At 40.1% G+C, this 15,000-nt stretch overlaps 1 protein-coding gene across 4 annotated transcripts in view; it reads right to left on the minus strand.

Annotated features, from left to right (window-relative positions):
• The window catches only part of LOC143294053 (ferroportin-like), a 22,799-nt gene extending 10,386 nt beyond the window's left edge, over nt 1–12,413 (minus strand). For 3 of the 4 annotated variants that reach the window (XR_013056871.1, XR_013056870.1, XM_076605467.1), the window contains exons 1-2: nt 8,711–9,545; nt 4,310–4,377 (exon numbers count right to left, since the gene is read on the minus strand). Coding sequence is in view for 2 of the 4 variants with exons in the window: in XM_076605467.1 (XP_076461582.1) it covers nt 4,310–4,377; nt 8,711–9,140 (498 nt within the window). In the remaining 2 variants the exon portion in view is untranslated. Of the gene's footprint in view, nt 1–4,309; nt 4,378–8,710; nt 9,546–12,343 lie in introns of those variants that run through there. The other variant, XM_076605468.1, reaches the window with a different exon arrangement.
• Between the last annotated feature and the right edge of the window lie 2,587 nt (nt 12,414–15,000).

The raw sequence follows: 15,000 nt of genomic DNA on the forward strand, positions 1-15,000 counted from the left end.
TTTTTTATTTTCTTTTTCTTTAATGAACAAATATTGAGAATACAAGACATTGCAACATATAACATCAAGAGTTCACAGATACCATGATCACATGGATACCATCAATTACAAAAACAAAACTTACATAATTATCTACTAATATGTTTTGTTAAGCATCCTGTGGAATTAAAGTCACAAGTGAAAGTGAATGTTTTTGTTTTTTTTTCTAATTGGCTGAATCTTGCTGTGTACTACAGCTACAAGTAAAGGCATGTTCATTATCATACAAATCAAATATGATACTATGTGTTGGATTGCATAGAGATGGACTATACTATTCTGTTCCCACTCACGAAATATCAACTTGAGTAATCAAGGGCAATTATAACTGCCATGCTGAACTGAATTGTTCATACTTCCTAAGACTGGGGGGGCAAATATCTTTCTAACCTGCATCTTATTTTCAAATAGTTAATAAAATGGTCTAGTGTAGGTGTTGTTCCTTGTACATTTCACTTATGGATGAAGAATTTTGCAGTTAATATTATGAAGTCTAAGCTTTTAACTGTCTTTACATTTAGTGTTAACCTTGCACAATGGCAACATCTGTCGTGCAAGAATACAAAATCCATCCAAAACTGTTGTACAATCTGACAGTCCCAAAAGAGGTGCTGGACTGTTTGCGTTCCTAGACTGCAAAAATTACAAAGTGGGGAGTTGGCATGCTTTCATACATGAAGAAAGTTTTGAGTAGGTAGAATACGATGAAGTAATCTGAACTGAAACAATCTCAGTTTTGTGTCTGTTGTTGTCTTGATAGTGTGGAGAAAGATGTTTTTCCACTCAAGTTCTGTGTGTAGGTCTCTTTTGTTCCTGGGCTGTGACTCCAGCATTCACTCGAATACACAAGTGGGCTTTTATGTGTATGACCGTTTTTACCCTGCCAGTAAAGCAGCACAATCTTTACTGGTAAGCAAGGTCTCTTTTGTTTGTAGGCTGTGACTCCAGCAACGTGTGGAAAGTCAATCTTTTTTAACATAAGACTAACAAATTAGTTACTTGAAAAAAGGATGTGATAATTTCACTGTGTCTGTGTCTGTGTTGCACTGGTACATCATCTACATGTATGTTAAACATTTCTTAGGTACCACATTTATATACTGGTTAACTTGTGTTCATTTATTCAGTTTGTGGACCCCAGTTGCCTACAGACTATGACAATTCCGATCTAGGGTTTTGGTATAAATGTTATTTTTTCTCTCTTTCTTTTTGTAATTTCTTTTCCTTACATTTTTTCCCTTGTCCTTATATTTGTTTCACATTTGTTTGATGGTCCTTGTTCATTCTTTTTAGTTTTGCACTGCATACAGTGCTTCTGCTTGTGTACAGTTTTATATGCATATTCCTTTGCTTGTAGCATGAAGTATTTACATCTCTCTCTCTCTCTCTCTCTCTCTCTCTCTCTCTCTCTCTCTCTCTCTCTCTCAGATATAGTTTTCAATAGATGGGAATGCTTGAATAATTTTACTTGATAACTAATAATAACAATAGTAACAACGACGACGACAAAGATAATAATGATGATAACAATTGAAGGAAGACCAAGAATGAGGATAATGATGATGATGGATACAGCACTTAATCCAGATAACTCCTCTGGAAGCTTTCAAAAACACATGCTAGTATATATTCCACACTTTATATCAAAGTTATATATGCACACAAATATACATAGCAAACTACTCACACACATAAACATAATCCATACAGTATGCACAAACAAGCATACATTCGAACATACATAAATGCATACTCACCCCACCCCCCCCACCCACCCCCCTCCCCACACCCACACCCACACATATAATGTGTACACATACATATGTATGCGAACACAGTTAACCGTACTACATATCAGGAGTAATATTCTGTTTGGATGGATATATCATAATGTCACAATGAAACTTACTGCTGACAGAAGAGTGAGTTTTGAGGCCACATTCGAAACAGGCAAGAGTCAAGAGGGGGTCAGAAGTGGTCAGGAAGTCTCTTTCAAGTCTTTGGGGTTCATAAAAAAAAATAATAATAATAAAAAAAAAAATTAAAAAAAAAATTCTCCGACATTTTTTATCCTCCAGGTCTGTCTTCCCCAAGGTCTGCATTCCTCCAAGTATGAGTTCCCACAAATTCATGTTTTGTGGGTCTTTGTTCCCTGAAGTCTATATTTCCACAGGTCTATGGCCGCTGCTGACCACTACTGACCCTATCTAAAGCCACTGTTCAGATTTTATTGTTTTGTGATGTTTATGCAGGGGGTTTTTTTGTTGTTGTTGTTTTTTACTTGTTGACAGGAGTTTGCTGTTGACTGACCACTGCCGATCATTGCTGACCACACCTGACGACAATCCAAAAAATTTAGAATACAGCATTTTATAATGTTTGCAATAAGTGGAGTGATGGCCTAGAGGTAACGCGTCCGCCTAGGAAGCGAGAGAATCTGAGCGCACTGGTTCGAATCACGTCTCAGCTGCCGATATTTTCTCCCCCTCCACTAGACCTTGAGTGGTGGTCTAGACGCTAGTCGTTCGGATGAGACGATAAACCGAGGTCCCATGTGCAGCATGCACTTAGCGCACGTAAAAGAACCCACGGCAACAAAAGGGTTGTTCCTGGCAAAATTCTGTAGAAAAATCCACTTCGGTAGGAAAAACAAATAAAACTGCACGCAGGAAAAAATACAAAAAAATGGGTGGCACTGTAGTGTAGCGACGCGCTCTCCCTGGGCAGAGCAGCCCGAATTTCACACAGGGAAATCTGTTGTGATAAAAAGAGAAATACAAATACAAATACAATATTAAGACTTTTTGACTTGGTATGACTGTCTACTGACAAGCAATGATCAAAACCAAAATGTGCAGCTTCCATTAACATTTTTTTCTGGATTATGTGAACTCTCGTATGCGAATTTAGAACTTTTTGATTGGTTTTGACCACAGGCCACTACTGACCACTGCTGACAACTGAGAACTAACAAAAAGTGTATGGGCGATGAAACAAACATAGAACTGGGAGGAATAGCCCTGGGGAACATTGGCCTGGGGGAAGACAGAACTTCCAAAACAAACTTGTGGAGACATACAACGACCGCAAACATGGAGCTGGGAGAACTTAAGCCTGCAGGGAAACAGACATAATCTCTATTCAAACCTTTCACATGTCTATTTCCTGAAGATCTTTCTGGGGTGTTTCCTAACTTTGACTTTCAATGACTTTTTCAGACTGTCACCTGAATATCATTTTCTGTTATCTTGTATAATTGTCGTCTTTTGTCCTGACCAACGACTGATCACACAGTCCCGTGAGTGCAAAAAAACAAACTTTATTTCCAGGAATCAGCATCCCAAAACCTGACAGACATGTATGAAATTGGTTCATTTTCGCTTGAGCTTGATTACTACCCCCTTCTAGCTCCCACCCCCACCCCCCATCCAAACATATTCCCAGAGAGAGAGAGCAAGGTGCATTTGTATGTGTGTTTCAAACAAACACAAAAAGGGCATTCTGAAGGAAGAATTATTGTAACATAAATCTGTTACACTCAGTAAGCAAATGTATTCATCAGTTATGGTTAAAATCTCAATTTGCCCCCAACTTCTGTAGCTCAGCCAGGGAAACATTCCGCGAGAGAACGTTCGGAGCATTAGACATCTCTCGGGGGACAGTCTGGGACGTTCCCACATGCTGTTTTCCATAACCACCACTAAATATTATTCTGCATTTGTTCATGTGTGTTTGTGTGTATGCGCATGAGCACGAGTGTGTTTGCATCTGAAAGTGTGTGTGTGTGTGTGTGTGTGTGTGTGTGTGTGTGTGTGTGTGTGTGTGTGTGTGTGTGTGCCAGCTGAGGAAATGTCACTTGTGTTGAAAAGGTTAGCCCTAAGGTATTTCAAAGTGAAGACAATATTATTTTTTATGCATTAAAAAAAAGCTATTTCCACCTCCACAGAATGACACCCAGAAAGACAAAAAAAAAAAAGAAGCTTTATGTAGCATGCTTATTGTTAGATATATACCTGGAAATGGAAAGAAAAAAAGGCTCACTAGTCTGAGAAATTCAAGAGCTGAATCAAACAAAATATTTTTAAACTAAGACAGAGGATATGACCTGAACAGCATTTGCTGAACACCACATACACAATGTGTCACAAGTCACAAGCTAAGCCTGGTTCCTGTACACACACACACACACACACACATACACACACACCACACACACACACACACACACACACACACACACACACTCCCTGAATTCCCCCAGTGTTCTCACCCATGCTGACAAGAAGTGGGAGACATAGACGATGAAGTTGGTGCCAGTCACCCACTTCTGTAATGAGGCTGAAAGCAAATATAATATAAAATTCATAACTAATTCTATACATTTACAATACAACCCATCTTTCTGAAAGAATTCAGTGGCCGCATGTGTGTGTGTGTGTGTGTGTGTGTGTGTGTGAAAAGGAGAGAGACTCATAGAGAGAGGACAAGAGTGAGTGAAGAAAGAAAAAAGCAGGGCATGCTGGCTTCCAAATCATGACATTACTTATCCATACATAAACTTTTGTCAGTTTACACCCGCCTGTTCATGGATCAAAAGAGATGTGTCATACTATAATCACTCAATTGTATGCGCAAACTGGCTGAGCTAAGAAAGTGTGAGAAAATTAACCACACTTTATCAAACAAATTTACATATATAAATATGCTAACAAACATCCTGGATCATAAGACTAAGTTGGGTTTTTTTTTGTTTTTGCTTTTTTGTTGTTGTTTTTTTTGTTTGTTTGTTGTTTTCTTGTTGTTTGCTTTTTGTTGATACAGATGTGTTACTGAGTGAGTGCTGCACATGAATTTCTTGGCCAGTTCCTCATTGCCAATGCATGGTATAATAGCATTACCTGTGGATATTTGAATGAAAAAGATAAGACAGCACAGACAAAATAAGAAGATAAGTTGTTTTTTTCAGGAGAGTGTGGTGTCCTACACAATGCTATTCTGATCTTAAATGCCACTCCATGTCCTACCTCCAACCCTCTGCCACTCCTAGTCCTACCTCCTACCCTCTGCCAATCCGAGTCCTACCTCCTACCCTCTGCCACTCCTAGTCCTACCTCCTACCCTCTGCCAATCCAAGTCCTACCTCCTACCCTCTGCCACTCCTAGTCCTACCTCCAACCCTCAGCCACTCCTAGTCCTACCTCCTACCCTCTGCCACTCCTAGTCCTACCTCCTACCCTCTGCCACTCTGAGTCCTACCTCCAACCCTCTGCCACTCCTAGTCCTACCTCCTACCCTCTGCCACTCCTAGTCCTACCTCCAACCCTCTGCCACTCCTAGTCCTACCTCCAACCCTCTGCCACTCCTAGTCCTACCTCCTACCCTCTGCCACTCCTAGTCCTACCTCCAACCTTCTGCCACTCCTAGTCCTACCTCCAACCCTCTGCCACTCCTAGTCCTACCTCCAACCCTCTGCCACTCCTAGTCCTACCTCCTACCCTCTGCAAATCCTAGTCCTACCTCCTATCCTCTGCCACTCCGAGTCCTACCTCCTATCCTCTGCCACTCCGTCCTACCTCCAACCCTCTGCCACTCCGAGTCCTACCTCCCACCCTCTGCCACTCCTAGTCCTACCTCCAACCCTCTGCCACTCCTAGTCCTACCTCCTACCCTCTCCCCTGACCCCTACCCACCCCCACCTTTCTGCCACCATCATGACTGCCTGGGCTCCACCCCTCCCCCTCCAAGCCCACTCGCCCCCTCCCTTCCTTTCCTTTCCAATTCCTCCTCTCAGCCCCACTCACAGCTAACCCACCACCCAAAGTTCTGATCATCCATTCTGACATCCATTCTGACATGGTCAGACAGGTAAAATACCCTTACAGTTAGTATACTAGACTTCATTCCAACATTGAAACGCTCTGCAATTTTTTTTCTTTTCATTTTCAAAGTCAGCCTGCATGCAGAATTGAAAGTGGCTTGATCCTCTATATCTATGCATATGAACATGTCCAGAAAACCAAATAAGTATGCAGGTTGAAATCTTGTTTTCTATCAATCTCTTTTTCTCTCTTTTTCTTTTTTTTTTTTCCAAGGCCTGACTAAGCGCGTTGGGTTATGCTGCTGGTCAGGCATCTGCTTGGCAGATGTGGTGTAGCGTTTATGGATTTGTCTGAACGCAGTGACGCCTCCTTGATCTACTGAAACTGAAAACTGATCTTCAGAAAACCAAATAAGTATGCAGGTTGAAATCTTGTTTTCAATAAATCTATGTTAGCCTTCTTACAGTGAAGTGTAAAGAGGTGTGTGTGTGTGTGTGTGTGTGTGTGTGTGTGTGTGTGTGTGTTAGGGTTACTATGTTTTGTTGCGGTGGTTTGGAGTTGTTGTTTTTTTCCTTTGTGAATTTTGTGCTTTGAATCTTTTTTTTCCCCCCCTAAAAAAAAACACACAAACAAATCAAAGTATTTTGCAAACAAGGACCAAATGAGTGGCTCATGACATTTTCCACAACCAAATATCCCTTTGTCTATAACTGGTTCTAAAAAATAAAAAAAATTTTTTTAATAATTAAAAAAAAACCATGCTGCTTCTGTTTGCACAATATTCAGATAAAAGAACAAAACAAAAATGACCAGACATGGCCAACCTTCAAATCTTCAGCAAAACCTAGTGTTGTTTTTTTTTTGTTTGTTTGCTGTAAAGATTACACATAGTCAATCCCCCCTCCCCTCCCCTTCTCCCGCCTCCCCCCCACCCCCTCCACGACCTCCTCTCCAAACCCTTCTCCCATCTCCATCCCTTCCCCAGCAAAAGCAGCTTGCGGTTTGTTTGCAGAAGAGATGAGATGTTTGGCGACAACATACATTCACAAGGGAGAACAGGAAGACCAGGAACGAGAGCACAAATATCTGCCAGCAGTCTGAATCCCTTTGGTTTCCTCAAGCTCAACAGTCCAAGCATGTGGCAAAGCTATGAAATGGCAAAAATGTGACAGCGTGCACAAATCATGTCATAGGTTTGTTTGCAGCAAACTCGCACTTACAACTGATCACCAATTCTCTCTCTCTCCCCCTCTCTCTCCCCCCCCCCCCCCCCCTTCTTTCTCTGAGCTCTCAAAAGTCTCTGTAGTACTTTAATGCATGCACACACACACACACACACACACACACACACACACACACACATTGCTTAGAATGCTTTCAGAAATTTTAAACTCCAGTCCAGTTGGTATCCTCCTTTGATGTATTACAATTAATGTTGTTATTTATATTTACATTGTTGTAGGTTAATACTTGTTGATATGCATATACATATTCTCCCTCCCATGACATCTCATTCAATACACACCACAATCTCTTTAGACTTTTTCTTATAATAATCTACCTTTCCTCTGATACATAACATGAACACTTTTTACACTAATATTCACATGCACTCCCTTTCCTTTATCCACTACTTGACTCCTTTCCGTCTAAAAACACTTATAGTGAATAGATGTTAAACTGAAGATAAATACTATGTAAACTACAAAATGCATGCAGTTTTTAATACTTTCCGTGTTCATCTTCCTTGAAGGATATTTGTTTTCCTAATAAATGGGTGAACTGAAATGGATTAGGTTGATTTTTTTTTCTTTTTCTTTTTTAATTACAGAATGATTATTTTCCTTTTTTTCCATTTTCAATGTCATATTTCTGCTGTTTTGTGTAATACATGTTTAAAAAAAAGAAGAAAACTATCTTTTTAATTGTGTCTGTTTCTCTCTCTTTGCCTGTACGATTATCTAGTTTTGTTATTTTTTTTATAGTTTTTTTTATTTGTGTACATCAGACAAATGTACATCATAGGCCAACAGCATCAAAAACAATTGCACTGATCTGTGAATCATTAAAAGCCCATGTCTGCTACTCATCAATAATTCAAAAGGTAGCTCATGGTGAAAAATGAAAACAACCAAGGACACAATGGGTAACCTTGTTTAACAGCCTGTGGACACTTGAAAAAATCAAAATAAATATATTCATTGCATACATGTATACAAAGACAGAAACGTGTATGCTTCTATAGGTCATGTATAGCATGTGATGTGCACCAGTTCTTCTTAGAATATTCCACAAATATTCACAAAATCAAATACTTTTTCTGAAATCCACAAAAGCTACATATCATTCAGAAGTTTGTATGAAGTAATTTTGAACCTGAGCATATATAGAGTGAAGACTTCTAAGGTCCATGGTACAACAACTTACTTGAAAACCTGCCTGTTCTCCAAAGTTTTTTTACTCTATTTCTGCCAAGTTTGTAAGTCTTTTATTCAAAATGTGTGTTTAAACGTTACTGTTTATGGTATTCACTTGTCAAAGCAAGTCCTCTGTAGTTATTTGGACTGTTTATGCTATCTTTTCTTTTTTAATTAACAGTGATAATGATGATTTAGCCAAGAAATGTCCACACACAGAGAGACAGACAGACAAAGACAAACAGCGGTAAACAGAGAGACAGAGACATAGAAATAGATGGAAAGATTAGAAGATGTCATGTGATTTGAACACATTATACTTTGAGCTATGAATGATACAGCAGATTTTTTTTAAACTGTAAATGAAAACAATAAATATGACAATCTAAACAGATTAAAAGGTTCAAATGAAGAATGAAGAACCACATAACTTACTTTTAACACTTTTGACTTTCCCCCGTACTGAATCAACTTTTTCAGATTCTACATCCGATTTACTCACAACATCACGACTTGTAGAATCATTACATTGTTCTCTTGCTTTCTCACAGTCTCGGGTAGCATTTCCAACACTTTCAGCACCACTTTCCTCACTCCCCTTACATTCATTTTCATAGACATTGTTCCCAGTTTTTCCTGTATCGCAAAGTTTAAGGCTGTCAAGCCTGAAGTCTTTTTTCTCACTCTGGTCAGAAGTATCAATCTGAAACGCTTCATTCACTTTGCCAGCAGCAGAATGTGTCTTCCCATGATCAAAAGTAGGGGTCGCAGCGGTTTTCTTCTCTCTTTCCTTGACAACAGCAAAAGAGGTAAGCATTACATTGGTGGTATCTAAACTGGCCTTTTTCATTGCCTTCTTTGACATTGTTCACAACAGCAAAAGTTCATCCAGCACAGAGACTAACACCGAACTATGATGTGCAAAGTTCCTGAATGAAAACTACTTTCCTTTTTTCTTTGTTTTCTCTCTTCCAAGAAATATCTGTTTTCCTTCCTACCTTGGCCTTCTGTCTATGCTGCTGCTTGCATCCTGCAATGTTTCAAGTTAAAGCAGAAAAGCTGACTTTATCACAAAGTCCATGGGGACAAATACTCAACAGAACCCAAAAGGCATTTGCCCTTTAAATGAGCAGTGAACATGTGTAGCTTTTGACAAACAGAGGTTGAAGCCCCTGAACTTTTGCTTCTGTTCCACACTCTGCTGGGATTTTAGAAAACACTAGCATTTTCCTGAAAACTTTTACATTGATCACTTTATGTTCTTCATTCATCAATTCTGACACCTTATCAGGGAACTGTGGAAGGGGTGCACAATATTCAACAGAAAGATTGAGAAGCTAAACAGCTTGCTTGATGTTTTTGTAATGTTAAGCATTGGGGGTAGGGATGGTTGGGGGTTGGAGGTCAGGAGCAAGGAGTGGGGTTATATTCATGGCCTACCTGTCAACCCATACATACATGGCTTTCCAATGATCATGCACAGATTTGTTGTGGTTGATGCTGGCTCGATGTTGTTGTCTGTAATGTTTTTTTGCTGTCAGGTATGTATGTCAATAGTCTACAGTGATTTCCAAGCATTTACATGTACACACAGGAGCTGACAAATCCATTATTTCTCAATTCAAACTAGACACCAAATTAGTATTGGAAGAAAAGAGCTCTCCATGATAGGCCTATAAACAGGAATTATATATCTAAAGACCTGGTCCAGTTAAGAAATGTTTAGATGAAATATTCAAGTGTGTGTGTGTGTGTGTGTGTGTGTGTGTGTGTGTGTGTGTGTGTGTGTGTGTGTGTGTGTGTGTGTGTGCATGTGTGTGTGTGTGTGTGTGTGTGTGTGTGTGTGTGTGTGTGTGTGTGTGAGTGTGCTATTTTCCACAACAACCACAAAAAAACCCAATACCCAGAAATAAAATAATTCACACAAAAATCCACTGTTTAGGTGTACACATGAAAATAGCTGTTTTAACAGTCCTCTGGACTGAAGGTTCCTACAGCTTACCCTTGTACTGGCAGTGAGTGGGAAGAACAATCAATCAATACAAACAAAGCAAAAACAAAATTATTTGTTGTTAGATTCTGTTTTCCCTTGAAATTCATGAACTGATATATGTTGATCTAACTCTAAGCCACTATCACACACACATACACACACACACACACACACACACACACAAAAGAAAAACAGGAACTGTTTAGTTTTCAAATAATATCTATAAACATGTAGTTACACATGAAACTTGTTCATATCCAGTAAAGGGTGGAAGGGAGAGGCAAAGAAGAAGAAGAAAAAAAGGCCATTACTTTGCATTTCCAAATCTTAGATCATGTATTATATTTATCTAACTTCTGCAACGGCCTCTTGAGATTAAAACATAAGCTCCACAGATCTAACCACCATCAATCCTATTTGAGCAAGTGGTCTTTCCTAGTGCATACTGATTAAAAGAAAAGACAAATAGGTCTTGCTTGCAACATGTCAGACAGGGAATCTTAGCCATGAGAAAAGCCCTGAGTTTTTTTTTGGGGGGTTTTCTTCTGACATATGAAGCTTGAAATTTTGGTTTGTGCCAGTTCTGATACTACATAATAAATGAGAGAGAGAGAGAGAGAGAGAGAGAGAGAGAGAGAGAGAGAGAGGATCAGAGAGGCTGTACACGGAGGCAGTGAAAGTGACGGAGAGACACTGAACGACATATTATATCATATCAATATCAAGGCGTGCAGGCCTGACAAGGTCTTTAGCCTGCTTGAAGTGGGGAAGACAAAGAGAGTCCCCACACATGACTGGTGCATTTTTCAACATTGAGTGCGCAAAGCTTGAAAAATCAAGAAATATCTAGATGAGTTTTGTATTCAAAATTCTGTAAATGAATGTCAAGATAATTTTAAATGTATTCACTGTTCCTGCAGAAACAACCTCTTGTGACAAATTATTCCAAACATTTGTTACTCTGTTAGTAATGAAATGTGCAAATCTGGAAGTTTTTACTGAAACTTTTAACAGTTTGTAGGAATGGCCTCTTGTGGCAGTATTCTCATTCAATGTAAACAAAGAGTTTATAGCTCTGCTGTCACATAATCCATGAGTCATTTTATACATCTGTATTAAATCACCATGCAGTCTTCTAAATTCTAAGCTAGGTAACTGAAGTGCTTGCAACCTATTTTCATAGTCCATATCAGCAAATGATTCTTTTAGTAAACCTTCATTGAATATTTTCAGTACTGTCTATATGTTTCACTAAGCCCTTATTCCAAACAACATTCCCATATTCTAAGACTGGCCTGACTAATGACTTAAATAATGGCACCATAATGTCTTTGCTTTAACACTGTATGTTCCCAACTAACATTCCAGTCAATCTACTGGCTTTATTAATGGTTTCGTTAACATGAACATCAAATGAGAGATCAGAGTCAACAATCACTCCAAGATCTCTCTCCGATGAAGTCTCCTACAAATCAGTACCATCCATAAAAAAAAAAATACTTATAATGTGGATTATTCCTGTCACATTTATTGCTATTGAATTTAATTTGCCATCTGTCAGACCAGTGTACTAACTTATCAATACTAACTTCTAACTTCAATCTACCAACATCAGAATCTATATACTTCCTCATACTGCCATAGATCTTTTATCATCTGCGAAGACAGGGAGAGATGTGGGGTGGGGGGTGAGAGAAGAGGGATGGAGAACAGACAGACAGATTTTTTTTTTTTTTTAATCAAAGGAAGAAGACACTGACAGAAGCAAAGACAGGTAACGATGAGAGACGGGGAACGATCGGCACAAGACCAAAGAAAAAAATACACGCAGTCCTGCGGTACGAAAGATGTTATTACTATACGAAGTGCATTTGTGCTGTCAGCACTGTGTTCTCTAGATCTCTAGGTCAGGCATCTGCTTGGCAGATGTGGTGTAGCGTATATGGTTTGTCCGAACGCAGTGACGCCTCCTTGAGCTACTGAAACTGAAACTAGATCTGGATTTGTACGTTGTAGGAGCCAATATTGGCTATGGTTAAATCAAACAGGCACTGTGAAATGGAAAGTGACCTTACAACACATGGTGATTGAGGTCAGGGATCAGCAAACATCGGAAAGGGCAACATTGTCCATGACGAGTTTGCGTGATATTGCATGCAATGCGGTGGGTGATATCCCTTCTAATTGTGCACCAGAGTAATCTTTCCCTGTTTGTTGACCAACACAATCAACACACAATTAATGCAAGAAGGGGATCGGTCCTACGCGCGCGCGCGTGCGTGTGTGTGTGTGCGTGTGAGTGTGTGTGTCTGTGCGTGCGTGTATATATGTGCATGCACGTGAACGTGGCATGAGAACGCAGCAGAGTAATCCGTCGACATGACGATTAAAATTGTGGCCGTTAACTGGATGATGATGATCGATGACGTGTGTAAAAAAAATATGTGTGTCTGTGTGTGTGGTTTAACTGACCAGTCAATCCCTGTGACGGCCTTCTTAGAGTGAATAGTAAAGGAAAAAATAAATATAATATGGTTTGTTGTTGTTTTAATCCGGCACACACACACACACACACACACACACACACACACACACACACACACACACACACTCACTCACTCACTGACACAGACACACACGCACGCACACGCGCGCGCGCTTTATCATAGTTTACGCGCATAGTATTAGCCTTGTGACGGAATTTTAACTTATTTCAAAGTTGCGATGCGGACGTTCAGCTGCCCAGCCAACAACAAGATTGTGAGAAGCATATGTGTTGACAGGCATATCAGTAAGCCGAAGGAGATGTTTAAAAAGAATCTTAAAGAGAGAGAGAGAGAGAGAGAGAGAGAGAGAGAGAAGTCAAACTGAACAACGGAGCTATATTGAAAAAGAAGACTGGCTGCATGAGCTACAAGCAGAAGAGCGGTGCAGCGGCCATGAGGCGCATAGAAAGGTTGAAATATACTGAGGTTTGCATGCTGGTCACTGATGACCATGGCCAGCGTATCACGTGGACATGTGACTCAGGTTCCGTCTTTCCGAGGCGGCCGGCTTCTTCTTCTGATCTTCTTGGTCTTCTTCTTTTTTTCTGTTTTCTTTTTTTACTTCTCAGTGGGGGTTTTTTTGTTGTTGTTTTTTTTTTCTTCTTCTTCTTCTTTCTTCTTTTCAATTTTCTTTTTTTTTTTATACTCTCTGCTCCATATGTTTTGTCACCATGATCCCAGGGGTGTTTGATGCCCCGTTAGACCTCTGAGGGTGGTTGTGTCCACGATGGGAATGACTAAGTTATATTTACTCTGATTTTCTTTGCTTCACTCAGGCTGGTGTGAATGTATGGGTAGCACTGAGGTATATACCGGACTTAGGTCAGTCGCCTGACTGAAGAAGCCACGGCGGACTGGGAGGAGGGCAATATGACTGGACTCAGTGGACCATGCCTTCCTCTGCCGCGCCGTGCCCTGGAGACAGAGTGTGAATTTATTGTCCCGGTGACCGTGAAAGTCTACTGGATCTGACTCGCATAGAATTACTGTCCCGGTGACCGTGTTATTTAAAAGTCTTATTGGATCTGTAACTCGCATAGAATTACTGTCCCGGTGACCGTGTAAATATAAAAGTCACGTGTTATTGGATCTTTAACTCGCATAGAATTACTGTCCCGGTGACCGTATTATTTAAAAGTCTTATTGGATCTTTAACTCGCATAGAATTACTGTCCCGGTGACCATATTATTTAAGTCTTATCAGTTGGATCTTCAGTTTAACTCGCATAGAATTATATATATAAAAAAAAAACTAAAAAAACACGTGTGTGTGTGTGTGTGTGTGTGTGTGTGTGTGTGTGTGTGTGTGTGTGTGTGTGTGTGTGTTCAGTTGTGACGATATCAACGTTGATCATTCAATCTTTTTTTTTTTTTTTTTCTTTTCCAATATCTCTATATTTTTTCCCCAAATCGGTGCGTTGTAACGCACATAATTTTGCCGGAAAATCAATACATTATTTTTGTGAGGGTCGAGTCATTCTGGGGCAAAAGTAAACTGCCGGATTTCATTCCATTCCATGAGTCGCACCAAAGCGCATTCTGTATTCTGAAAGACTCCATCCTAATTATTTCAGAGCCATACGCAGTCGCCTGCAGACTGAATGACACACAATTGATGGAATTTGGTCCGGCCGTGTTTGAATAAATCTGGTACGACTTATGCATTGTCCCACGGCTGAATGACTTGGCGTTGAGTCAAGAGAAAATAATCATGTTATACCCCACCATGCACCCACCACCCACCTCTGCAGCCCACACTCGATCAGGCTGATTCATTACGGAGCGCTTTACTGAATTTCGTCACAGTGACAGGACTGGAGTGTGTTAATCACTGATGGGCCGGGGTTCGCCGGTATTCTTCAGCGACCCCACCCTGGTTTTTCCATGCTGAGTAATATCATACTAATCTGTGCTTTCTAATCAATCTGACTGAAACATTTTATTTGAAAATGCATGGAGTTGCCGGAGTCTGTCTTCCCCACGTGGGTCACTGGTTCACTGAGACCTTCCTCAGAATGATTCTGTGGGCCTGTGGGGTTAGCTTGAAGATGGCCGGGTCATTCTGAGGCATCACACCGGCAAGTGAACTGTCTCATCATGTATATCGAAATAAGGATATACTAATGTACCGCGACCTCACTGTAGTATTCAAGTTTCTCACTGTTGCCTTTATTCGGTCATCATCT

Source organism: Babylonia areolata, chromosome 19 (assembly GCF_041734735.1).
Source record: "Babylonia areolata isolate BAREFJ2019XMU chromosome 19, ASM4173473v1, whole genome shotgun sequence".
NCBI classification, from domain to species: domain Eukaryota; kingdom Metazoa; phylum Mollusca; class Gastropoda; order Neogastropoda; family Buccinidae; genus Babylonia; species Babylonia areolata.